Source organism: Leptodactylus fuscus, chromosome 5 (assembly GCF_031893055.1).
Source record: "Leptodactylus fuscus isolate aLepFus1 chromosome 5, aLepFus1.hap2, whole genome shotgun sequence".
NCBI lineage: Eukaryota > Metazoa > Chordata > Amphibia > Anura > Leptodactylidae > Leptodactylus > Leptodactylus fuscus.
In genome coordinates, this window is record NC_134269.1 from 35,162,903 (window position 1) to 35,189,464 (window position 26,562).

The following is a 26,562-nucleotide window of genomic DNA, read 5'->3' on the forward strand; positions in this document are numbered from 1 at the left end:
TGTTGCTGATTGCAAATAACACTCCCATTGACTTCAATGAAATTTTGTACACGTGAAAAAAAACACCTCAAAAAACGTGTCGCGTTTTTTATACGTGTACAAAATTTCATTATAGTCAATGGGAGTGTTATTTTAACACGTGTATTCTATACACATGTATTATGCTAAAATGCGCTCGCGTTAACTCTGTGTGCACGAGCCCTAAGTCCTCGTAATCAAGGCATATGCCTTATTATTATTGCTCCTTAAAACAAGTGAGTGATCCCTTCCAGGAGTGTACCAGATATATGAAGAGGCCGAGAATCCTCCTAAATCAGCCATGCCCTGCGCCTGTCAGGGTCTTTATAAAGACTGGTGTACATAATGCCAGTCTTCACAGACTTGCCTCAGTGGATAGAAGCTTACTAAGGTTTGTGCAGGGAAATCGTTCCAAAAATGACATATATGAAAAGTAGAAGATATAAGTAATTGCTGATACAGAGCGTTATCCGCCAGCAGGAGACTTTCTGCTACGATTAAGATGAGTGTCCATGTGATCGCTCCATCCAACCTCATATCTGGCCGCACTTCCTTAAGCTGAGTCCATATGTCTTTTGCGCTTGTCCTGCTGTCTCTTGATGAACGTGACACGATGGAGCCAGTCACAATGATGTCTCCGGCCCCTCTACATGGGGGCCAGTCTGTATACAAAGACATGGCGAGAGATGGGAAGGAGTTGAACTTCACAATCAGGAAATAAAATAAACAGTGTTCAGACCTGGAGACTCTCATAAATATGGGAGGAAATGAAACGGAGACTCCAGATATTACCCACGTTATATGTCTGCACCAGGGACAACACAGGCAAAATGGGGGAAATCTAGCAATCCCTCTAGGCCAGAAAACTGCGGCCCATATACTTATATACTCATGTCAGTTCCTAACCAGTGTAGATCTCCATTTTGGCACATGGGCCTGAAGAGGACGGAGCAGTAGCCAACCAGACAATTTCCCTGCTAACATGGCATATGGAATGGGTTGACAGAGAGAGATCCTGGTGTTGCAAGTTGTTTGGCTATACTGTATATGGCATTTCAAGATTTCTATAAAGGGGTCGTCCGCCTCAGGCGGCAAAAAGGCTAGGTTCACCCCTGCTCACCGGTGATGTATGTGAGTAACGTCTCGAGTCCTTTTCTATGACTGTCACGGTCAAGTACGGCGAGGACTTCCATGAGAATAAGCCCCTGAGTGCCGCTGGACCAGACAGCAGCGGCAGACACTGGCGCACTTGGACAGGTAAGTTTTTTTTGTTTCACGTTCCCTGTCATCCTTACCCAGAATTGTCGATATGCCCCTATATCCAAATATACTCTACTCATGATGTAAGGAATGGTTTGTGCCTTACCCCTCGTCCACATCTGCATTGGTATTCCATTCAGGTGAGTCCGCATGGGCACCCCCCGAACGGAATACCAAACGCAATTGCAAGTGCTGTGCACTAAAAGCACACGGATCCCCATAGACTATAATGGGGTCCGTGTGCTTGACGCCAGATCTCCGCACAGAACATGCGGACAGGAAAGTAGTTCACAATATACTTTCCTGTCCGCATGATTCATGTTGGCAGTGTGCGGCAAGCACACGGACCCAATTATAGTCTATGAGGTCTGTGTGCTTTTACTGCAAAGCGCTTGCAATTGAATTTGGTTTTCCGTTCGGGGGGGTCCCCATACAGACTCCCAGAACGGAATACAAACGCAGATGTGAACCAAACCTTACCTGGCTGTTCCTTGCATCGTCTGCCTCCATCTCCTCAGCCGATGCCTGACTCTCTCCTGTGGTGTCATACGCACTGGAAAGTGCCAGATGTTGCGAGAGGAGATAAGTGTAAAGGTGAGTATGAATGTTTTTGTTATTTTTGTCACCTCCCCAGGGCCTCCACCTATTATACTCTGGGGTCTGAAGAGACCCCAGGGTATAATGTGACAGTCATTTTAGTTTGCCCGAAACAAATGTACATTTGTTCAGTTTCATAAAAAAATCAAACAATTTGGATTATTTGGATCTAACCCAGCTGGAGTCAGTTTTCCCATCTCTACTAGAGAGGTGTTATCTTCTATCATAATGCTGTTTATGTGACAAAGAAAACCCTACAGAATTGACAAGTGCCAGTTTATTATTGGGCTTAGTAGTCAGAGTGAGAATTGTTGGATTTAGTACTTTTTTCTTAAATATCAGAAATTCTTTAAAAAAGACATGAAGACTTGCATTAAAAGATAGGTCACTTTATGCTGACGATTTCCCATTCAGATAAACCAAAGACATGACTAGAATTTCCTGGGATCGAATGCAAAACCTTGTAGAGGGTGCCCACTTAGCATGTCATTTATGATACTGCTGTGGCCTGGTTCACATCTGTGTTCGGTATTCCATTCGGGAAGTCTGCTTGGGGACCCCTTGAATCAAAACCCGCTCTAGTACCAGGGCTTGGGTGCAACTTCTACCTTTGTACCACCAATAGTTATACCCCAGGAGGATCACCATCAAGGTGGAGACAGAACTTAGAGCACCATGTATACTGGCGAGCCTATATACTGAGATACATTTCCTTATGGCAGCCTGAGCTAGACAGACATGTCGGATCTTGTAGCGGTGGAGGAGGCCAGAGGAGCTCTTTGTATCTGTAGATGTCTCCATGAATGCTCTGTACTGTATACAATGGCAGCATGGCCACGGCTCAGGTTACTGCTCCAGATGTGTGCACAGCATTGGAAGTGGCGACTCCGGCCATAGCAATAGCTGGCCTCTTACCATTCTGATTTACCTGGGCTTGTCACTATTAACCTCTTATACCAACACCTAACAAGTTAAGAGGATCAGCCCCTACTCTGACAGGTCCTGTGTACTCACTTATGGAGGGGTGATAGCGGGGGAGGGTCATGTTGGCAGTGACATGGGGTTGGTGGGCAATATTTGTAGTATTGTGACACTTTGTAGAGAATCGCACTGAAATCTATCACATAAAAATTAATCATATAATAATAATAATAACAATAATAATAAACAACACATATCTATCTCCTATCTATCTATCTATCTATCTATCTATCTATCTATCTCCTATCTATCTATCTATCTATCTATCTATCTATCTATCTATCTATCTATCTCCTATCTATCTATCTATCTATCTATCTATCTATCTATCTATCTATCTATTTATTTATCTAGCTATCTGTACTGTATATACTCAGAGGCGTATCTAGAAGATTCTGAAACCCAATACAAAATCAGTAGCAGGACCCCCTCCTACCATGGACTGCTTCCTCTGCACCCCTTAAGCCGAGAAGAGGAAACTCTACATCCTACTGGGAAAAGAGGAGTCCACTATGGAGATCGCCGCCCAATACGTGTCTACCTGACACCAACCGAGGGGAAGATGAAACCCCATGGACTGTTATACCCCATTACGGCCCCCCATCCATCCCGTACATCCCAAACCAACCCCCTTCCTCATCACCCATCCACCCCTGTACGCTCCCCCCAACCGCTCTCTTTGCTTTGGCAATGCCAAATGTATATTCAGACGTGTCAATAAGGCTCTTTTGATTTGATTTGTATGTACAGATGTAGCGGATTTATCCCCAACTTCTGCGGCGTGATAGAATATCACAGAAGACAACAAAAAACATTGAAAAATCTTTGGAAAAAAAAATAAAATGACCTCAGAATACTTGTCATAAGCCACATATTACTAATAGGCTAATTATATGAAGGTTAGCTGCAGTCCCATGTAAATATGTACATTACATTGTGCCAAATGACAAACACAGCGCTGCTATATCTGCATATAATAGAGGTGTCTAGTTCTCCCCTAATGTCCTCTTTATATCTATGGGCAGTCCCTATATGCAGAGCCCTGTGCACACAGTGCAGTACTCCCGGTATCTCCAGCCTAGACAGGGAAACCTTACACCCCGGGCAGCTGATGGAGAGATGGCGCCACCAGGACAAGGACTTGCTGCAGGAAGAGGAGATGCCACATTATCCTCCTCTAATGACTCTTATCTGCTGCAGAGATAAGAAGACGCACATTAGAGGTCCCTCATTAACACCCAGCTCACACTGCAACACTGCTAGCGGCACAGCAGCCTGCCCCGACTACCGACTACATCACCTCAGCTGGGGTAATAGGGTGAGAAGAGGGGGCAGGGCTGGAGGAGGGGGCTTATAATGTGCCCTAGTGTTCTGCAGAGGGACAGGATGGAGGGACCCTACTCACATAGTCTAACATCTGCCTTCATATACAATGTATAGAGATGGGAACTACAAGAAACAGCATGCCTGCCCAAGCCACAATATATGTACAAGAACTAATAATCACGTTATTGTTATTCTTATTATTCTTATTATTTTTATTATTATACAATATGAAGAAAACTAAAATTGTAAATATATCTAATTTTTTTTTACTAATCCAAACGTTGTCTATTTTTTAGTATAGAGAACATTTATTATTTTCATTGTTTTGCTAAAGTCACTTTTTGGGATTTATTATTATTATTATTATTTAAATATTATGTTAATGATTAGATAATAAAATACTAGACATAAAACCTTACAGATTAAACATAATAAATGAAAATATAATAATAAGGATGATAATAATGAAAAATAAATAAATAACTAACAGTGCTAATAATGATAATATTGACAGGGCTGTTATTATTATTATTATTACAGTAATAATAATAATAATAATAATAATAATAATAATAATAATAAGAGTGCTAACATTGAAAATAATAGTAACAACAATAATAGTTCTCATAATAATGGAGATAAATGATAATAATAATAATAATAATAATAATAATAATAATAATAATAATAGTAGTGCTAATATTGAAAATAATAGTAACAATAATAAGTTCTCATAATAATAGCAATAAATGCTGATGATGATAATAATAATAATAAGAGTGCTAATATTGAAAATAATAGTAACAATAACAATAGTGCTCATAATAATGGAAATTAATAATAATAATAATAATAATAATAATAATAATAATAATAATAATAATAAATAATGACTGCTAATGATTAAAATACTATAAAAAACTACTACTAATAATAATGAAAATAATAACACTACTGATAATAATAGTGAAATAATGATAATTCTGCTAATAATAATGGTGATGATGATAATAATAATAATAGTGATTAAAATAATAATAATGATAATAATAGTGCTGGTAATAGCAAAAGTAATTAGCGATGATAATGATGTTAATAATAATAGTGATATGATGTTTCTAACTACAATGATAATGATAATAATTGTAATAATAATGATAATGGTGATGGAAATAATCACAGTGATAATAATAGTGAAGATGATAAAATGCAAATAGTGATGATGTTAATAATTATTGATAATAACAACAGTGATAATGATCATATTTGTGATGATAATGACAATAATCATGATGAAGATATTCAAAGTGAAAATGCTGATCATGATAATACTAATGATAATAATAATATTGCTGATAATAATAACAGCAACAGTGATGGTATAAATAATAGTGGTAATAATATGATGATGATAATAATGATAATAATATAGGGGACAGTGACTGACAATGTCTGTAAAGCGCTGCAGAATATGATGGCGCTATATAAGTAAGTAAAATAAATAATAATAATAATAATAATAATAGCAGCACTTACAAATATTTCTCATTGCTGATAATAATATTATAGAATCATTACTCAGTTCACCTTTCTGAAAATAAAAATCACTCGATAATATTGTTTCAGTTCCAGTGTGAGCTTCAGCGTATGAAGCTCCTTTAGGTTCTATCCATACTGTTACTACATGTAGATTTTTTTATTTATTTATTTTTTCTTTACAAGGTTATTCGTCGATATACTTGACAATTTGGTAGATGGCTATGTTATTATGAAATGGGAATTTTTGGAAATTCGGAAAAATCCTTCTACAATTGTTGGTGAAAAAATTTGAATGGAGCAGAATTCTTTGATGATGAACTTGACACTAATGAGATGTATCATGTCTCTCCTAATAATTTTATTTTTCATATTGCACCATCAAGTTTTTGAAGCACTGCGCACTGAGCACTTTTTTATTTTTCACTTTTTATTTTTATGCATAATATTCAATTGATGTCATTCAATATATTATTCTTCACAGTATATGATATTATATGTCATTTGTTTATTTGATACGTTTGATGCACCTTATATTGGTATATATATATCTTTTAATATAGATGTTTTTTGTTCTCTTCATATGATATGTCCCTTTTAATATTCCTAGGTATGCATACACCTTCATTATTGTATGTGATATGTCTTTTTGTCGCACAATAGTTATCTTGGGCTATGTTCAGATAGCGGTGGGTTACCAGCAGCACTTTATATGTCAGCAGTGTAGGTGGTGTTTATAAAGTTATCGTTGTTTCAGATTTTAGACATGTGCAGTAATAGGCATTAGGTCCGATTTCATCGGATACTATCACACCTTTTTACGGGGAAAATATATATATGTGGTTGCAGTGTATCGCGTATGTGAGATTTACGCATGCGCTATAATGGACATTATGTCTATTATGTCTATTATTCTGATACAGCTGGAGCTTCTGTAGCGGGAGCGTTGCGCATGCGCGGTAGTCTTTATTATGACTACCTTGATAGGATGCCGTTTTTTACCCTGCACAATTTGTGTGGCTTGGGCTTCCGTAGTGGGGGAGTGGCGCATGTGCGGTGGCCTTCTCCGCTGCCATTTTATATGACATCAGTCTTTCTCCTACGTAATAATCATGTATTGGCGGCGATATGAACCTGTGGTGAGTTTACTTAATGAATTTGTCAGTATTTAAGACGGCATTCTATGTCTGGTAGTTGTCCCCTGACGAAGCCTGCTGCTTGCAGATGAAACGCGCGTCGGGCGTTCCATTGTTGGTATGTATGGTGGCAATACTTTATTGGTACAACATTTTTGGATGTAGTATGGATCTTGGGTTTAGCATACTGATGATGGTGGTAAGGTGTTTTCTACACCTAGCATGAAATGCTATATATATTTATATAATAACTAAGACCATTCTTTATATCTATATAACTGTATCATTGGCCATCCATTTCTTACCCACGTTGTTGGCAAGTTGGTACTTGTAGTCCTTTCTACCCCCCATATTCTATGTTTGTATTTTGTATTACGTTTTTTATATGTGCAATGTTGTTCTACTATTTTAGTAGTTATTAATAAAACTTATGTTTTACTATATTTTTGTGTGGTAGTCGTGTATTGTTACTATATACATGTAGATTATTGTTGCATTTTCTAAAAAATTGGTTTCCACATAAGAGCTGAGTAGTTTTGGATAATATCTGACAGGTTCTGCACCTTGTACAATGGGAAATGGGAACAAAACATGTGCCAAAAATAACTTAACCCTATATTCACATGACAGTCAATATCGGCTGTGTGAAGGCCGTTTCTATCAGACATGTGATGGACTGTCAAAAATGTAATAAGTCCTATTTTTGTCCATTTTCACCAAATCCTCGATACACTCAAATGTATAAGTCCATATAAAGGCCACTCCTTGGGTGCAAATGGCTGCGAAAAATGGACATTTTTTAGGCCATTTTAACCCTTTTTCATGAGTCCAGGCTCCATACAGATCACATTTTTACAACCTTTTAGCAGATCCATTTAACAGATATAAAAAATTTAGAGAAATGGATATAAACAAGCGGCCATCTCTTTACATGGAGATCAATATTTTTGGGCAGGCACAATCACTTTTTTTTTTCTTTTTTTTTTTTACCATTGACCACTATGTAAATGGATGGCCGTTCCTTTGTATCCATCTGTCTCCATTTTTTGCATCAATTAAACAGATCTGCTAAACGGATGTAAAAAAATATGATGTGAATAGAGCCCGATCTGTAACATCTGGATGCAGCTTTTATTTACCATTAAAACAGCACCAATAAAAATGCAAAAAAATGTGTGCATACACCCACAGTCCTTCATATACTTCTACATCCCTGTATTTCCTCTTTCCTTTAAATCCACTTTGTCTCTGGCTCAAAAAAACTGCATCAAAAACTGCCCCCAAATCTACTGACTTTCCAAAAAAAACTGCTGTGGGTGAATCTACTATACAGACCTAATGTCGAGGTCACGTGCGCACAGAAAAGTCATCATAGTTACATAGTAGATGAGGTTGGATGAAGACATCAGTCCATCAAGTCCAACCTATAACCCTACAATCCCTACAGTGTTGATCCAGAGGAAGGCAAAAAGACCCCATGAGGCTCATGCCAATTGCCCTATTTCAGGGGAAAAAAATCCTTCCCGACTCCAAATCTGGCAGTCAGTATAAAACCCTGGATCAACGTGTCCTTAAAATCTAGAACCCATAACCCGTAATATTGTTCTCTTCAAGAAAGGCATCCAGGCCCTCTTTGAACTTTGTACAATGAATCCACCATCACCACTTTCAGGGGCAGAGACCTCCATAGCCTCCATAGAATCCCCTTCTATGTTTCTGGAGGTCCTTAATAACGTCTCATGAAGATAACCTCTTTCTTTAAGTCCTCATAGACATCATCTGCTCAAGACTCTAGACAACCCCTACAGTGGATATGGCCTATTATTGTTTTACATGGTAACCATGTAATACCATGTTTACCCTACAGGGGGAGACATGATCTGTTACAACTTCCCCGGTGATAGTTGATCACTGGAGGGTTCTGGTTTGGTATTAATTGAAAAAATAGAGTGAAATACCAGAAATTCTCAAATAGGATTCTGTAGTCTACTATCAGATACAAAATAAAAGGAAAATACCCTATGATGGTAGTCTGAGTTACTAATGGTGAATTCCTTATACAGAACCTCTGCCCATTAGATGAAGTGGAGAACAGACTGGATGTTTCTTTGAAAGACCCAACAGATTAGTGCATTACATAAAGAACCAACCAATTTCAATTAGTGCCATGCAATTCCTCATTTTCCCTCCGGAGGTGCTGTAGACAAATTAAACACTTGCTTTTAGGTTCCAAAGCAGGACAATCTGTGATCAGCTTATTTTCATGGGATTCTCTAACATAAAGGAAGAGTAACCTGCAGTTTTTATCTCCTTATGATTATTAATGTCTAAACCTACAATTACTATTGATACCGTTCCTTAATGTATTCTCCCAGGTTGACCTTTGTTGAACTTCTACTTAAGTGGAAATTCAGCCCCAGCCCCATTACTAGAAATGTTGACCCCTCCACAGATTGACATCTTTCTGAATGAATGTTGAAGAGGTTTAGCACAATTCTTGTATTGACTTTGTGTCACGGGGATGTACAGGGGATAAACCGCCATGATAGATATGTTATACGTTAATGGTGACACTTCTTAAAGCAATAGGCCATCGTACATTCCTTACATTAACAGTAATATTGCACAATGCCATAAAGGAGTGAGAAGTCAATGGAGCTCTTCACATTCACGGTCATGAGCTGAGATAAATGGACTTTCACACTGCAAGTGTACAAACAAATATACATATTTCCAATCCACCTTACAAAAGACTTAACAAGGGAAATATTGACTTTTAAGGGTTAGAAGGTAAGCCGTATTTACCCAATCTCTCCTCACTCACACGACACATGGGAGGAGACTCAGGACCATCGCATGGAACCCAACTGTAAAATCATATATAGTCACCATATAATGACATAGGACTTAAAGGGAATGTACAGCTTGAAACATAATTCATTTTATAGAAGTCCAATATTTTGTACAGATTCATTTCCTGATATATCTTTATAGACTGTCTGATACTGCCTCAGACATGTGGTCCCATTGTGACTTGCCGGGATTGACATGGCTTTCTGTACTATCCAAAAGTCACACCAGAACTTAGGAAAATGTATGGACTGTAACACGCAGGTTTTCCACAACCTCCTCCTATCACAGCTCCTGCTGATGGTTATACAGCTCTTGTCATACAGTTATAAGGCAGGAGCTCACAGTATTTATGTGTAGTATATGTAGAAGGATAAGCACATTGTCCCGCCAGCAGGCCGAGATGATAATGTGAATTCTATGACATTACAGGAGTGAGCTCCCTCTAGTGGTGACTGCAGGCTACAAGAATTTATATAAAGAGAATTTGGATCTCTGTGTCATAAAAATTGATATTAAGATATCAGACTTAAAGGAGTTGTCCAAGATCTGAATATAACCCACATCCAAACTACGAACTGATCAGCTGATGTGGCCACCAGAAGTATACAGCCGGAGCTCTTATTCAAGTGGTTTCCAGTGGCCATAGTAGTTGATCGGTTCGGCACCAGCTCCAAGAGTAAATTGAGTATAAAGCTTTTTTATCTTCAGTGTGGACACGGGTGGCTTACAACAGGTTGATCTGGGACACTAAAACCCTGGACCCGTAGGTAGTTTAGTGTCCCAAATCATCCTGACAGGTTCCCTTTCAGCCCTGCCACAGCTCCATGGGACTGACCATGGAGATTTAATAAGTCCTTGCTCCTTCTAGCCCCGGACAAGTCAAATTTGGCCCAAAATTTGTGACATTCCTGGAAACTACCTTTCAAGAGTCTTGGAAAGCTGGGTATTAAAGCTAGCTCGGTTACTTTAAGGGTACGTTCACACAGTGTATTCTCTTACATCCCTTATTTTAGTTGACTGTATTTCTAGTCGGTGTGATACAGCTAAGGGGACACGGCTGTGTGATGAAGTTCACCTCTCAATATAGTGGCAGCGCTAGGTCTGGGCAAAACTCCTTGTGACAATGACAAATCACCGCACATTCCCTGTCATTGTCCACATTCTCCACAAAGCCTATTCTTCACAGATAAGACAGACAGGAGGTTATAGGTGTGTATGATGTGTGACAGCGGGCCATCCTCTACCCTCCCCGCTGCATACCTAGTAATACTGCTCACAATGCCGCAGTAAGGCGCGTGATTTATGTGGACTCTGCTGCCCTCTACTGGAAGGGGGGTAGTTATACATCACAATATACTGACATAGATATGTGCCATGGAGACTGGGAACAGGGACCAGTTTATGGAGCGGATTTTCTGGGTGCCGCAGTGCAACTGTAATAGCGCCGCAGTGCTCCCATAGTAATCACTATAGTGACATTATAACGGTAGCTGCTCACTAATACCATGGCCCCTTTACCGTAGAGTCTGTATATAGTCAAGTCTCTGGTTAGATGCTGTTTAGTGTCGAGACCAGTATGAATGGCTGGTGGACTATGATCAAATTGTGCGATATGAACTGTGACTGTATATATAATAAATATAACAGTAATACAATGCAATATAATAAAAATTATTACATATTAGGACAAATCTCTGCACCCCCATGTATGTCTACTGAAGGATACATGTATACTGCACATAGCTCACATTTTAGAAGTCAAGGGATGTGGCACCATCTAGTGGCAGAACATAAATACTGCAGCTATAAACTACAAGTCAATAGATTGAAAATGTACAGTATGTGTATTCTGCACTGACATTAAAGGGGCCTTGGAAAAACTTTGTCTATGAATTATGAACTAGTATACAAAGATATACAATATATATATTTACTCTCATTTATGGCCTTAATAGGGTTGTACCAAAAGTTAAATTTTTGGAAGAATTTACCAATCCCTCTATGCTAGTTTTCTGGCAGAGGGATGATATTTTGGTGCGCCATAACCACCGAACTGACCCTTACTTGTTAAATTTTAGGATTGTGGGTAAAGTAGGGTGCGGTGTTGGGTGTCCTGGGGTGGTCCAGGATGATCTGACATATTTATTATACCGCATGCCAGTTTTCAGTGTTATAATGGGAATTTACACTAGTTTCAATCTGGCATACGAGCGGGTCCTGGACCTTTGTCATAGAGTTATAACAACATTTTTATCCCATATGTATATTGGGTTTTTAAAGAACTTTTTGAAGGATTTGGAGAGCTTTCCAGGCTCCGTCTCATCGGCTACAATGTGATGGACCTCCCTTAGCTCATGTGACGCCAGCTCTACAGTCCAAGGATATCCCTTGTATGTGTCATGTAAGCTCAGCATTGAAGCTAGGTATAAGTTCTTATCATTGGAGGTTTTGTGACCATGCTTGGCCTCAGCAGAGCCCCCGGCGCATGCGCAGTGAGTGTATACAGTACTGAGCCTGACTCATGCGTCACCTACACAGGATTGCCTTAGGCAGTGGCATAACTAAAGTCTTATGGGCCCCACACAGTATTATATGCTCACATGCCCCCATCAAAGGCCCATTAGGATTTAACATCTACCACAAGAAGAGCCCTGAAGCAAATGTTTAGCCCAGGACAGGTAAGTATAAGTGTTTTTTTTTTTTTTTTTATATAGCTCCCCTGGGCTGGCATTTAATGCAAAGGGGCCTAGTCAGGCCTCTTCCATTAACAATATGTATAGCAGTCGGGGAACAAGGCTTCCTCTGTGGCCATTTCCATCTTGCCCTGGGCCATGTACCCCTCCAGGCCCAGTCGCGGTTGCACTTCCACGATCATTAGGCCATAATAGTGACGTCACAGGGGATAGGAAGGTCCATTACTGGAAAGGGAGGTCATATGGCATCAAAAACCTAATTTACATAATGGGATAGGCGGTTCAATACCCTGTCAGGTAATGATGATGGTTTTAGTGGCTGCATCATGCTGACAGGTTCCCTTTAAGAGTGACCACCACCAGCCACCATTGACCACAACTATGATTTTGCCCTCATATTGGGATTCTGTTAAGACTGTGATCACAAGGTGTCTGCACCTTCTTTGTGGCTGGAAAGCTTAACATTTAGGACTGAAGCCCAACCACATTTTTCGGTCATTTTATTTTTATACCATTGGGGTAAACTACCTGGTCCATTCATGGTTGACACTAGACCAAAGATTCTTATTGATGGTGGGATCCTCCAAATTTATTACCTTGGATGATATCAATTTTACTGAATGGGAATTTCCTTCTTCTTATTTGTTCATGGCCTGTTTTCCCCAACCACATACTTAAAGGTCACAGATTTGGCTCCAGTATCGCCTGAGTGAATCATGGAAATGGAAGATTTCTCCATAATAAGGTGCCAAGAGCCGCTCTTGTCTGGAACAATTTGTAGAGCGTGCTAGAATGTATATCCTATAATAGCCATCATAGGGCCAGCAGCCATATATCATAACAACAGGAGTACAGTGTCCAACTGGATCAATGGAGGTTATCACTAAGTATTTTGCATAGTACTGTATATTCCACTGGCCCCCAGGGACTGATAGCCATTTACACATAATGGTGGCAGCAGGGGCATAGCTAAAAGGGGTGCAGAGGTAGCAATTGCTACTGGGCCCCAAAGCCTGGGGGGCCAAAGGCCTCTCCACAATATAAGAAGACACCAGTATTATATTCAGCACATAGTAGTTAGAGGTGCTGTTGCAGTTTTTGCATTGGGACGCAGGAGCTCCAAGTTACATGTCGGGGTGGCAGTGAATGCTATGAAATGTGATTTATTATATGGGACACATAATACTGCACTGCAGACTACTGGTCAGTAACCACTTACTATATACCTTTATATGTGGCAGTCTGCTAGCCGTCGGCACAGGCGCAGCAGGTGTCCCAGCATCCCGGGCAACACTCACTGGCTATTGTAAATTCAGTCTGGATATCATTTGAGCTGGAAAGTGTTCAGACCTCTCCCCTACAGCATTTTCCAGTTCTGCAAACAATTGTGAACAATCTTTCCACTGAGAACTGTCCAAGAAAACAGCGGAGCCCAAGAACACAGATCTTACTCATTCAGGAGAAGAGAGGAACATTCTCCTCCCTGCCCAAACCATACCCAAAGGAAACTGCGGAAATATAATGTTTACCGGGTACTAAATCTGAATATAGGGCTGACACAATATCTATCTATCTATCTATCTATCTATCTATCTATCTATCTATCTATCTACTATCTATCTATCTATCTATCTATCTATCTATCTATCTATCTATCTCTCTCTCTCCTATCTATCTATCTCTCTCCTATCTATCTATCTATCTATCTATCTATCTCCTATCTATCTATCTATCTATCTATCTATCTATCTATCTATCTCCTATCTATCTATCTATCTATCTATCTATCTATCTATCTATCGATCATCTATCTATCTATCTATCTATCTATCTAATTTCTATCTATTATCTATCTATCTATCTATCTATCTATCTATCTATCTATCTATCTAGTGATGCTTACTATATATTTAACCTGTTCTATAAAGAGGTTACCCTGTTTTCACAATCCCTAAATGTTAGAGGTTCATCCCCCCCTTCAATAATTCTAGCAATGAGCTGCGATCCGTGGGGAAAACTTGTAAGAAGTGTGCATGGTTCTTGTAGTGCTACTACAGGAGACATATAAAAGCATACCTCTCATTTCATTGTACTTTTCAGATAAGATGCCGCTGTGTGTACATGAAGGGTAACAATATTTCTAGCCATTGTATCACTTAGATTTGGCAGTTCTCTCCTCTGCAGACTCTATCTATACAGTTTCCCTGAGGTGGTGAGTACAGTAAGTAGAGGAGAATTTGCTCTATAACTGTCTCTAGGAAATAGATCCTGGACACATGCAACCCATGAAGGACATACATAGAGAAGTTGTGACCTGTACTGGTATGAAAGCTCTTATTTAGCTCAAGCATCATCAAATATGTATAGATGTGTCTTGTACACACACACACACACACACACACACATATATATATATATATATATATATATATATATATATATATATATATATGGGACTGAAGGAGCTGCAGCAATAGTGAAGCACAGCTGTGAATGTTCCTCTTGCACATGACCGCACCTGACCCAGCACTGTGCAGGTCCTGCACCTCCTCCTTCATTCACTTCTCTTAATGGAGAACACCTCTATTACTTCTAAATACTGTAATAGGATATATGAACATGGATTCTCTAGACAATCCCTTAAAGCGATAATCACACTCACTTTTAGTTATATAAACTCGGCTTCTATACTATTAGCCATGGATAACACAACTTATGATATTCGATATATTTATTGAGACTTGAAGAAATATCCTTAGAAATCAAGAGACAATAAAGAAACAGACACAATTACAATGTTACGATGATATAAGCCACTGTTTCCTGACAGATGGACGACTACGACAACAGCAGTAACCAACCTGCCTGCAGATTTACTTGTGAAATGATGGTAATACAAGTGTCACCATCCAAAGTAGGAATGCACCCCAAAATCCACCCAAGGGTGAAGGGAGACAATCCCTAAACTCTAGGTCTGGATGGGTTTTTTGGATTGTGATAGACATTGTAGAATGAATTGGACCACTTGACTGATGTTACAACATCTTCTCTCTAAGTCAGATCTCACAATCTGACCATGCATGGATAGACCAGATCACGAGATTCCAAGAATTAGAAAAAATACATAATATATAAGATTTGTGAAGCTGCCTTTGAAGTTACAATTTTATGTACCATTATAGGTGATGTTCTAAAGCTTCTGCTTAAGGGTGAGAGTGATTTTTCTAAAAGAAAGTTACCAATAGTGACTATTACAGGTGGGAAGTGTTCATGTTAGATAATGCATTGTTAATAGGATTTTCTAGGACTTGAATACTAATGACTTATCAGTTTAGTGAGGATCCGACTCCTGGACCCCAAACAAGCTGATGGAGAGGTCAGGAATTCTCCTGTAAGCTCTGCTTTCCCTTCATTGTATACCAGGTCCAGCTTCATGGATACTGCAGCTCACTTGAATGGGGCTGAGCTGTAATATTAGGCACAGCCATAACCAAATGAACATATCAGTGCCTGGTACACAATAAATGTGCCATCAGTCAGCTGAGGTTCAGATTAACAGCATGTCTACCTAGAAGAAGATGACACAGAGATCTATGCAATCTATGAGATTTTGGATAACATTTTATGTAGCAAATTGATATTAGCAGACCTGCATGATATTCCCATTATCAGGGCTATTTTAGGACAAAATCTCCAATAAATACATTAACATTCTCTACCATAGAAGGTCCATCATCCAATATATTTACTCAGAAAGTTGAGGAAAGCTTATCATTAGGCAACTCAACAAAGGAACTGAAGAGCATTCTACTAGAGTGATGTCTAACACATTTATGGTCAAGGTTATGCTTATCCCCAAAGCTTTGTCATTGCTCAACATCTTCTGAAAAGTCTTGGGTAGAAGAAAGAGATCCAAGATCTTCAGTTCTGAAACTACGGAGATACACTCGAAGTTTCTGTGGGTCAACATTTCTCTTGCGGTTAAAGTCTACTTTGGGTTGGGCTTGGGAGCACTTGTCACCTTGAAGGGTTTTAAACAGACTGGCTAGGTTAGGTCCAAGCTGATCCATCAGGTTGTTCCTCACAGCCGTGACTGTCCGGTCATCACATTCCAGGAGACTACTCAAGAGTTTGTTATAGTATCTGGAAGAGAGGAGGCGCCATTTATAAGACTAACATCAATGAGTGTGTCACAGACGGTAGAGCTAAGTGCAGGAGCTAAGGGGCTCACCTATTGGAAAACTGCTGTGGTAGATTCACAACTTCGGTGATTGCCTCCAGGTTGTGTCGGGCGATACTGCAGATCTCAAGCTTAGAGTAACAGTCCTCTTGTACCTCAGCGATCATTCGTTGAAGATTGGAACATCTTCTGATAGCCAGGAAGACCTTTGAGGTTATACCACTAACTATGCACTTAAGGCTTTCCTTCACGAACACCTTGCCCTAAGAGGAAAAAGTGACAACATAGTATACAAGACCTGGAAATTTTTGGAAAATTTGTAACAAATCAGGTTTCTTAGGAACCGGTTCAATTATCTCTAATAGATAGTCCTGCTCTCAGCTAAGGCCTGGTTCACATCTGCATACAGTATTCCATTCGGGGAGTCCGCTTGGGGAATACCGAGCGCATTAAAAAGCGGTGAGCAATGAAACCACATGGACCCCATGGACTATAATGGGATCCATGTCCATGTGTTTTCCGCATGGAGTCCGCACGGATCATGCGGAGAGAAAAGTACTTCAAGAATTACTTTCCTCTCCGCATGATTCTTGTGGATCACCATGCGGAAAACACACGGACCACATTATAGTCTATGGGGTCCATGTGGTCTCATTGCTCACCGCTTGTCAATGTGTTCAGTATTCTGTCAGAGGGTCCCCATGCAGACTCCCCGAATGGAATACCGAACTCAGATGTGAACCAGGCCTTAAAGTACAATGTAGACTCCTAAGAAGACCTAAGTCTGGTTCAGTGTAATGGGATTTCTGGGTTTGCAAAAAATGCTAAGTCGCTTCTACCTTGAAACCAGCCTGATATTGGATGTTCAATACTTTATCTAACACTTTGACAAGCTTTAGTTTTAAAATCAGGAATATTCTACTATAAAATGGACAAATAAATGCTAAAAAAATAAATAAATAAATAAATAAAATAAATAATAATAATAATAATAATAATAATAATAATAATTAGTACAATATGGGACATACAATGTATATTAGCCAAGAGGCAAACATTCATGTGTATGTAAAGATGTCTGTACCTGGGTGTCAAATTTAGCTGCATTGAACAAGAAGGACTTGCAGATGTCATACAGGCCGTCAGTGTCACAGGTTGCGTTCTCCAGACAGGCGAAGGCTCCACAACCCACGGTCAATGCTCCATTCAGGCAGCGAATAACTTCCACTACATAGGGAAACATTATAATTTATATTGTTAGTGAAGGAAAATCTTAATATAGAAGACTTTAGTGTTTAGTAAAAGTATTCACCAATGGGAGCTGAGCTGCTGTTTCTGCACCCTATACAGGGCATGGAGCCATCTGCCTCTGGTCCTGTGTCCTGTATAGTACAGGCATCGGAAGTGGCCCTGTACAGCTGATAGGGCTGGGGATTGGATGACGATCCTCCATGATAAGATATTTATGGGCTATCCTAAAAATAGACCATAAAAACCTAAATCATGGACAACCCCTTTAAGCAAAGTTGTGGTAGCATCCAGCTCTATGGGCTCTATCTGCTAAAGATCCTGGAAGACTTGCCAATGTAGAGTGCAAAATACAAAGAGGAAAACCTGCTGGAGACTGAAAGGGAACTTCAACATGGAGGAGAATTATTGTCTATCAAGACAACGTCCCCAAACATAAAATTCTAAGGAACCCTAGAAGGAGTCCAGACCTCCGTCCGGGCTAGGTATGAAAATGACTGTTCATTGAGGGTCCACAACAGAATAAGATTTCCTGAGCAGAAACTGTATTAGCTACAGCGTTAAGCTGAGACTGATATACATAGATGGATGCCTGCTAAGGAGCCACAACTAAATCCTGATTGTCTTAAAGGTGCACAGCTTGCTATAAGTCACATCTTTGATCATCACATGTCCAGGTCCGATCCCTATCCATTTGAGTAAACAAAGAAAGTTCTTATGACAGCAAGCAGAAATATTGATTTTGAGATTTAAAGATTAAAAAAATCTATTTTAAATTATCAAAAAGTTTCAATATTTTGCAGAGTTTACAGATTTCCTCTAACCATCTCAGTGCTGACAGTCTATTGTCTTGATCAGTTGGGAATGGATGTGACAATGAATCCAGGAATTTTCTATGGTTTGGCACCTGTCAGACACCCTTATTGAGCTATCAGGCAGGGACACTACATGAGAAGATAACCCCATCACATCATGGCTGGGTTTGTGACAAGTGACAGACCATGGGAAGGGATTATTTAGGAGTATAAACCCCGACATTCACATGTAAGCACACATACAGCTGACATGCATCTTTGTACTACATCTTCTGCAAGTTGTTTGCATTGAGTACAGATTTGTCAGTAACCAGGCTTTGTGTGCCTTTATTTATTTCCTTATAATGGCCAGATTATCTCTTATACATTTAGTGTCCCTGCGTTTTTGTAAATCATGGCTGGGTTTCTGACAAGTCCCAAACCATAGAAAGTTCCTGCATTCATGCCCATGGCCCATTACAAACGACCAAGACAAAAGACTATCACCACTAAGATGGTTAGAAAAAGATCTTTAAAACCTGGAAATTTTTGTTTTTCATATTTGCAAAAATGTTTAATTTTAATTCTCTACAAAAATCCAAGGTATGATATTATATATTAGTAACACATTACTATTACAGTCACAGTGATACATTGTTATATGTATGTAATCTAAGATTGGTCAGATATAGCAGAGCTGAGTTTGTTGAGTCCTGTATTATAGTTCATCATGATATTAGGAAGTACAACCATTGATTTTACAAGGACTGCATAATGTGAAGAATACACAACTCTAAAGAGTTAAATGCCAAATTCAGCTCAGCTTCACCCATGTACAGATGCATGCACTTGTTGCCACTCTCCTTACCTGAGTTCTGGGATGCTCCTCTGCTCTTCCTGGCTAGCACTGAGTCGCCGAGCTCTTCCTCATCATAGGCTGAGCACACACTGACCAGCAGCGGGAGGAGGAGGAGGAGGAGGTTGCTCTTGAAATTCATTCTCCACTCTGACAGCTCAGACCCTTTCTGGCTGGTGGGTCAGGTCTGCCACATTTTATACCCTACACTTATCTACACCAAGCATCAGCAACCAATCCGCAGTCTCCGACCAGCCACCAATCCCAGCACAAACCCATTCATTAAAATGTATCTGAGACCCCCACCGTAAGTTTTCCGGGAAATGATGACCACCTGATTGAGTAAGTCACCTTCCTGGCATAGAGAGTGTTTCAGTGGAGGACGGGGGTCTGCCTCAGTTTTTGGTGCTAGTCGGTGCCCTGCAGATCAGCCAAAAGCTCTATCAGACAAGACATTTTTTTTAGAAATGAACAAATGGCCTGTCTAATAATGGTGACATTTAGCCGATGAACATGCGTGGCTCTGTCAGCAACACATTACTAGTAAGGGCTTTGCTGCTGTCCCCCATTGTCTTGTTTACGGGGGTCCATTGCCCTTCACAGTTGGCGGGCTCATGGGCGTTCAATAACAGCTCAGTCTATCTTTATTTTCCTTATGCTAGGTTTACACTTGTGTTTGGGTCTCCGTTCTCAACGGAAACCTGCATAACGGAAACCCGGGCGCAGATGTGAACGAGCCCTTACTTGTATAGCGCCAACATATTCTGCAGCGCTTTACACATATTGTAATATTGTCCCATATAGGGCTCACAGGCTTCATTCCCTATCAGTATGTCTTTGGAGTGTGGGAGTAAGCCAGAGTACCCGGAGGAAATCCAGGTAAACACGGGGAGAGCATACAAACTCCTTGCAGATGTTGTCCTTGGTCAGATTCGAACCCAGGACTCCTGTAGGAAATACAGTATATCTATGTCTTTATCTGGTTTTATCAATCTTTGTTTCCCTGGTGTAAAATGGAAGCAAAGGATCAATGAAGGCATTTCCACAAAAAGATTATAATCAATAAGTATTACCAGAAACCAATAAAAATAATGGGCGGCCAATCAGATCTCAGCATCCGAGGAAGGAGACAAGCCATACATGGAATATTACTCCCTCTGCTCATCTGCTGGATGCCACCACTTCTTGTCAGGCTATACATAGTGGATGGATCTCCGCACCCTTTAGTAGTCCTATCCATGGAAAGTTGGATACTAGCTGGTGATTAGAGCAGGAAACAGGTCCATTGATAACACACTAAAACCTAGTTTACAGAATAACGCATTTAGTGTTAACCCCTTAAAGGGGTTGTCCCATCACAAGGATCCTATCTATACTGCTTGTTAATTTGGATGTAAGAATTTTCCTAAATACATTGCTTCAGCAAAACTGCTTTGTTTGTCCACTATATTACTTTATTCAATTCATTGTGGACACAGCCCTGACTTATCTGCTCAAAAGTCAAGTGATGTATCTGCTGCTCTCAGGGGGAGGGAGGAGGGGCTAAGTGCACGGGAGCGAGCCTGTGTATCTAGCTATTCCTGTGTCTGCACCACCTGACCTAGCTTCCTGATCTCAGATAGGGGAGAGGAGCTGCTTTCATTTCTGAACTCGTCTTCTGTTCTCCCAGTTATCAGGCTAGCTAATACAATTGTGTTCATTATGGCAGAGACAGGCAGTCTCTGTATGTAACACAGAATGGAGTTGCTGCTGCTTATACTTCATAGTCCAATATTGTGCATATAGTGTTTTTTGAGGACCTCTGATGACATCACAGGCCCTTCAGCCGCCAAATAGGATCACACTATGTGGTGTGGTGGGCGGAGCTACACACTTATTTGGGGGCGGAGCTAAACAGCAGGTTGCATGTGAAACCCTGCCCACCAAATGACGCAAGAAACCAGGAAGAAAGAAGATTTTACAGCAGTGAAGACTGGTGAGTATACGACGTGGGAATACCCATTTAAGGTGACTTTTTTCTTATGTCTTCCAAAATTCATAACTTTTTACTGTGGAAATTGCTAGGTGAGGGCTTATTTTTTGCATGACGAGTCGTACTTTAATTTTGTACCATTTTTGGTGTACGTACAGTGTTTCGATAATAATTTATCTATGTTAATCTACGTTTTTAGTGGTCCATGTGAAATATCACACAATTCTATCAGAATTTTTTGCATTTGGATCATAAATGAGATGGCAGCTTTGTCCGGCGGGTCATTACGATTACGGAGATACCGTATTTATATTGGTTTTATTACATTTTGCCTCTTTTATAAATAAAAATCACTTTTTGAAAATGAATGATGGGGTCACCATATTCTGATGCCTATAACTTTTTTACTGTACTGTTGACAGAGATACATCAGGGCTCTTTATTTGTGGGACAAGTTGTACTTTCTATTGGTGCCAATGTTTGGTTTATATGACATTCTGATCACTTTAATTGTTATTTTTTTGGGAAAGCAAAGTGACCAAAATATGTTAATTTGCAAATTGTGGAATACTTTATTTACGGTGATCACTTTGGCGGCCGGTCCCGGCCCTCTGTTGTGTAACACAGCAGACAGCTGGAAGTAATGTTGACTCCACAGCACACGGCATTACAGCGCCGTACTATTATGGCGCTGAGTGTTAGCTATACGCTCAGCATGACATGATAATATGGCACAGAGTGTTAAGGGGTTAAAAGACACTTCATCAGATTCAACCCGTAGGGTCCATTCACACGGAGTAACCTGCCACGTGACCTGGCACGTATACGATGTGTGTGATTTTGAGCGCCGTAAAAGCTCCCATTGATTTCAATGGGAGCCTGGATCGTATACACCGCGTTATTTTGCGGCCGTGATTTTGCGACCGCAAAATAACGCGGCGTATACGAGACTAACTCCCATTGAAATCAATGGGAGTGTATACGGCACGCAAAGTCTCACACGCCGTATACGTGCCACATCACGTGACACGTTACTCCGTGTGAACTCCCCCAAATAGTATATTATTGTGAGTGATGGCAAGACCATTTTAACGCATTGGTGGGTTCAGTGCAAATTTACTTGGCATCATCTATTACGGTACAAAATAATAGTAATTATTCCAGTTAGTTGAAATCCAGATCCAAATTCCCTTTCCAGAGGGTGAAGATGCAATAATACAGCATGGCCACTACACAGTGTACAGAGCTGGCTGCTTTATACTCGGTATACTATGCAGAGTTTAGCTGACGGATGGGGGTATCAGGTATCTAACCCCACTGATATCATATTGATGACCAGTCCAAAGAATAGGTTACCAATATCTTATCTTTATAGGGAGTCTTCCACCAACAAAAATCACTTCTAAGCTCCTTATATGTTGAAGGTGTCCGAATGCAGGACCTGGGAAAATGGATAACTTTTTTTATTTTAGCCCAACCGTGGCCCCCAGGGTGTTACAGTTTGCGACTGAGCGTGTCTATTTCATATACAATAATGACCCCAGTGCCCCATTCTTCATTCACTCCTGCCCCTGATAAACATCTAATCTTATGGCTGACTCTTGACCTTGTGGCTGTTTGTAGACACTCTCTCATCCTGGCCTGAGGACAATTTCCTACTAATATTCAATGTAGTATTTTACACTTCCTGTTTAATGGAGTGGAACCTATGGGAGCTGAAAACATATTAACTCTGTGCCTCCCACCCCTGCGTCAGCGATGTGGATAGGTGACACTTTTAATCCAATGTTCTTATTACGAATGGATAAGAATAGGAACGTTCCATGAGCGGCTGGTTTCCTTCCCTGGATGCTGATATGACATCCATTACCTTTATTGGTTTCTGATAATACTTATAGATTGCCTCTTCAATGAGGCTTTGCGTCCATATTAGTTCAGGGAAACAAAATGTGCTAATACAAGATAAATATGTAGAGTAGGAAAGAATAAGAGGTGGATGAAAATAGAAGTGGACTGAATGGTCATGGAGCAATGTCCATGGGCCAGCCAACTGTGGGAGACAATGGACCCCCCTATATCAGGAGTAGACAATAGGGGACATCTGAAGGAATGAAATGAGTGAACTGAAGCCATCACTTTCTGCCACTAAGGATAGGCCGTCAGTTTTTATAGGCTGGATAAGCCTTTAATGAGGACTTGTCACTAGGCCTAAAAATCCAGTGACATACATCACCCAATAGGCGCTGTCACCCTGAGCACTTTGGTGTTTTTCTTATCCAAATCCGTTCAGCCATTCTGAAATTATAAAACCATTTAGTGTTGATGTAAAGTAGGTTATTCTAGCCAAGTGGGCGGGGCGGTGGCTTCTCTGTGGGCGGAGACTGTGTGTTACAGTGTTACTGCCTACTTAATCTACACCAAAAGTAAAAAGGCTTATATCTTTGGAATGGCTGAACGGATTTGGATAAACAAAACGCCAAAATGCTCAGGGTGGCAGTGCCTATCACTGGGCTTGGAAGATCTGATGACTGGTTCTGTTTCAGGGATGTCACTGCCCTTGTGTGATGATGTCATCAATGGCCCAAAGACCTATTAGTCTATCTGGGCATGCAAACCAGATAAAATAGGAAAAGTCAGAGACATAACTTGAAGCTCCTGAGCCCCAATGCAAAATCTGTGGCCCCTCTTTACCCTGTGTTATTTAGAATAATGGTATAGTTTATGTATTATTGGGTATACGGTCTGATAGTGACTTTCCCTCGCTTTAGCTACACCCCTGGAAAAAGTCATCATATATTATGCCCTTTTGGTCTTCAGAGACCACCCTCATTATTTGCATGGTATTAACCGCTCAACCGCAGAGGTCAGCCATATTTATGTTGTTGCAGAGGAGGTCAACACCAATTTTGCACATCAGAATATGGATAAATATAATATGGAATATGGGTAGGAAACAAAGGAAAAATAAATATGATATATTTTACCAAGGATTGCAGCCAATAACATTGCAGAATTGGATGAATCACAGACATGAGTGGATTTCATGCTTGAATTGCTGGTTTTAGGTTTCCTGTATGATCTGTCCCCCATTAGTTGCACCATTGTATGCATAACATGTGATGAATCTGTTACTATTGTAGTTCTCATACAAGGACATGAATCAGGACATAGCTGCCAGCAGGTTACTCAGGCTGCAAATACTACAATATATCTGGGGATTAATATCTGCTAGGTACATAATGCGTGTATATAGCAGGTATTGTGCTTGTTCACCCCATCTGCTAGGAGTGACTCAGCTACATGACAGCCGTGATTTACAGAGTGTTATAGGGGTGCAATTTCCAGCAACACTTTGTCAAATGTATGCCCCTATGCCCTTAGGAGGAAGGAGGGGGTTCCTGTGCCAGGAATCCCCCATCCCTAACACAGGTTATATTGGATTTCCCGGCAGCTACCTTGTACGACACAAAAAAAACCCAAAAAACTAACAATGTTAAATCACGTTTACTATGGACGAACATATAGGATACATATCATAGAATAAATGTGGCCAGATCAGGCTCATTCTGGTATGTATGACATGTTTCTGCACAGGGGAGGGTGGCCTATTACTGGGCATGGGTACAATATCTTTATTATGGACCTATTCTTTTAATGGAAATAAGCTCTGAATTTCTGCAAGGCTTGTGCATCTACTTGAGAGACAGTCTGAAAAGGCAGATCTTTTTATTTTATCAATAATAATAACCTATTCTTCCAATTTTAACAGGAAAAGCGCTGTACAATATGTAATGGTTGTGCCCAGTGCTATAGCAATCTGCGCTCAAATCAAATCAAATCAAATCGGCTTTATTGGCACGTCCGAATGGATTTTTGGCATTGCCAAAGCTAGTAAAGTGGTGGGGGGTTGGAGTTGAGGGGGAGAGTATGGGGGGAGGTGATGACTGATTTGGGGTATAACAGTCCATGGAGTCTCAACTTCTTTTTAGTTGGTGACCGCTATATAGGGAGGTGGGGTGGGGTGGGGCAGGTGGTTTGGGGTATAACAGTCCTTAGAGTCTCATCTTCCTCTTAGTTGGTGACTGCTATATGGGTGGGTGGGGTGGGGTGGGGCAGGTGGTTTGGGGTATAACAGTCTGTAGAGTCTCATCTTCCTCTTAGTTGGTGACCGCTATATGGGGAGGTGGGGTGGGGCGGGTGGTTTGGGGTATAACAGTCCGTGGAGTCTCATCTTCCTCTTGTTTGGTGACAGCTGGACACGTATTGGGCAGCGATCTCCACAGTGGCCTCTTCTTCTCCCAGTAGGATGTAGAGTTTCCTCTTCTCATCTGCAGATATGAAGTCTGGGATGTGGGCAGAGAGTCTTTGGTAGTAGATGGCCCTCACAGCTGAGTATTTGGTGCAGTGTAGCAGGAAGTGGGTCTCGTCTTCTAGGGCCCCCTGGTCACAGTGCCGACACAGTCTGTTCTCCCGTGGCGTGTACGTCTGCCTGTGTCGCCCCGTCGCCAGGTTGTGGGCGCTCAGTCTGTACCGGCTCAGGGTCTGTCTGTGTTTGGGGTGGCGTATGGCCCTCTTCTGTATGGTGAGCCATAGGGGGAGTCTGCCTAGCTCAGCCCTGCATGCCATGTTGGAGGTGTTGCGATGGACATGGAGCAGGTACTTGCAGAACTCCAGGTGGAAGTTCTCTGTTGGGCTGGAATCCCACTTTGACTGGTCTGGGTAGGTCGCTGGGCCCCAAACCTCGCTGCCATAAAGAAGGATCAGAGCAATGACTGCGTCAAATATCTTCAGCCAGACCCTCACCGGTGGTTTGAGGTGGTACAGTTGTCTTCTGATGGCGTCGAAGGTTCTGCAGGCTTTTCCTTTCAGGGTTTCTATTGCTGCTTTGAAGCTTCCTGATTGGCTGAGCTCAGTCTCATTCAAATGAATGAGGCCAAGCTTCAATACTAGGCACTGACACAACAAAAGGTACACAGCCGTGCATGTTAAACAATGAAGGAGACACAGTGCTTATTGGACTGCTGTGTTCTGGGATGGTGTGAACCAAACCACGAGACCACCGAATGGACCACCTCTGCTAACACCATGGACTCCTGAAAAGGTGCAAAGGCT

General features: G+C 40.8%; 1 protein-coding gene across 1 annotated transcript; it reads right to left on the reverse strand.

The window, feature by feature from the left end:
- Positions 1-16,228: 16,228 nt before the first annotated feature.
- On the reverse strand, positions 16,229-19,620 carry STC1 (stanniocalcin 1). The gene is made up of 4 exons (XM_075272882.1): positions 19,491-19,620; positions 17,665-17,807; positions 16,632-16,843; positions 16,229-16,543 (listed from the first exon to the last, which is right to left on the reverse strand). Exons 1-4 carry the CDS (start codon positions 19,618-19,620, stop codon positions 16,267-16,269), a joined length of 762 nt encoding a protein of 253 aa, XP_075128983.1. The 3' UTR covers positions 16,229-16,266.
- Positions 19,621-26,562: the final 6,942 nt, after the last annotated feature.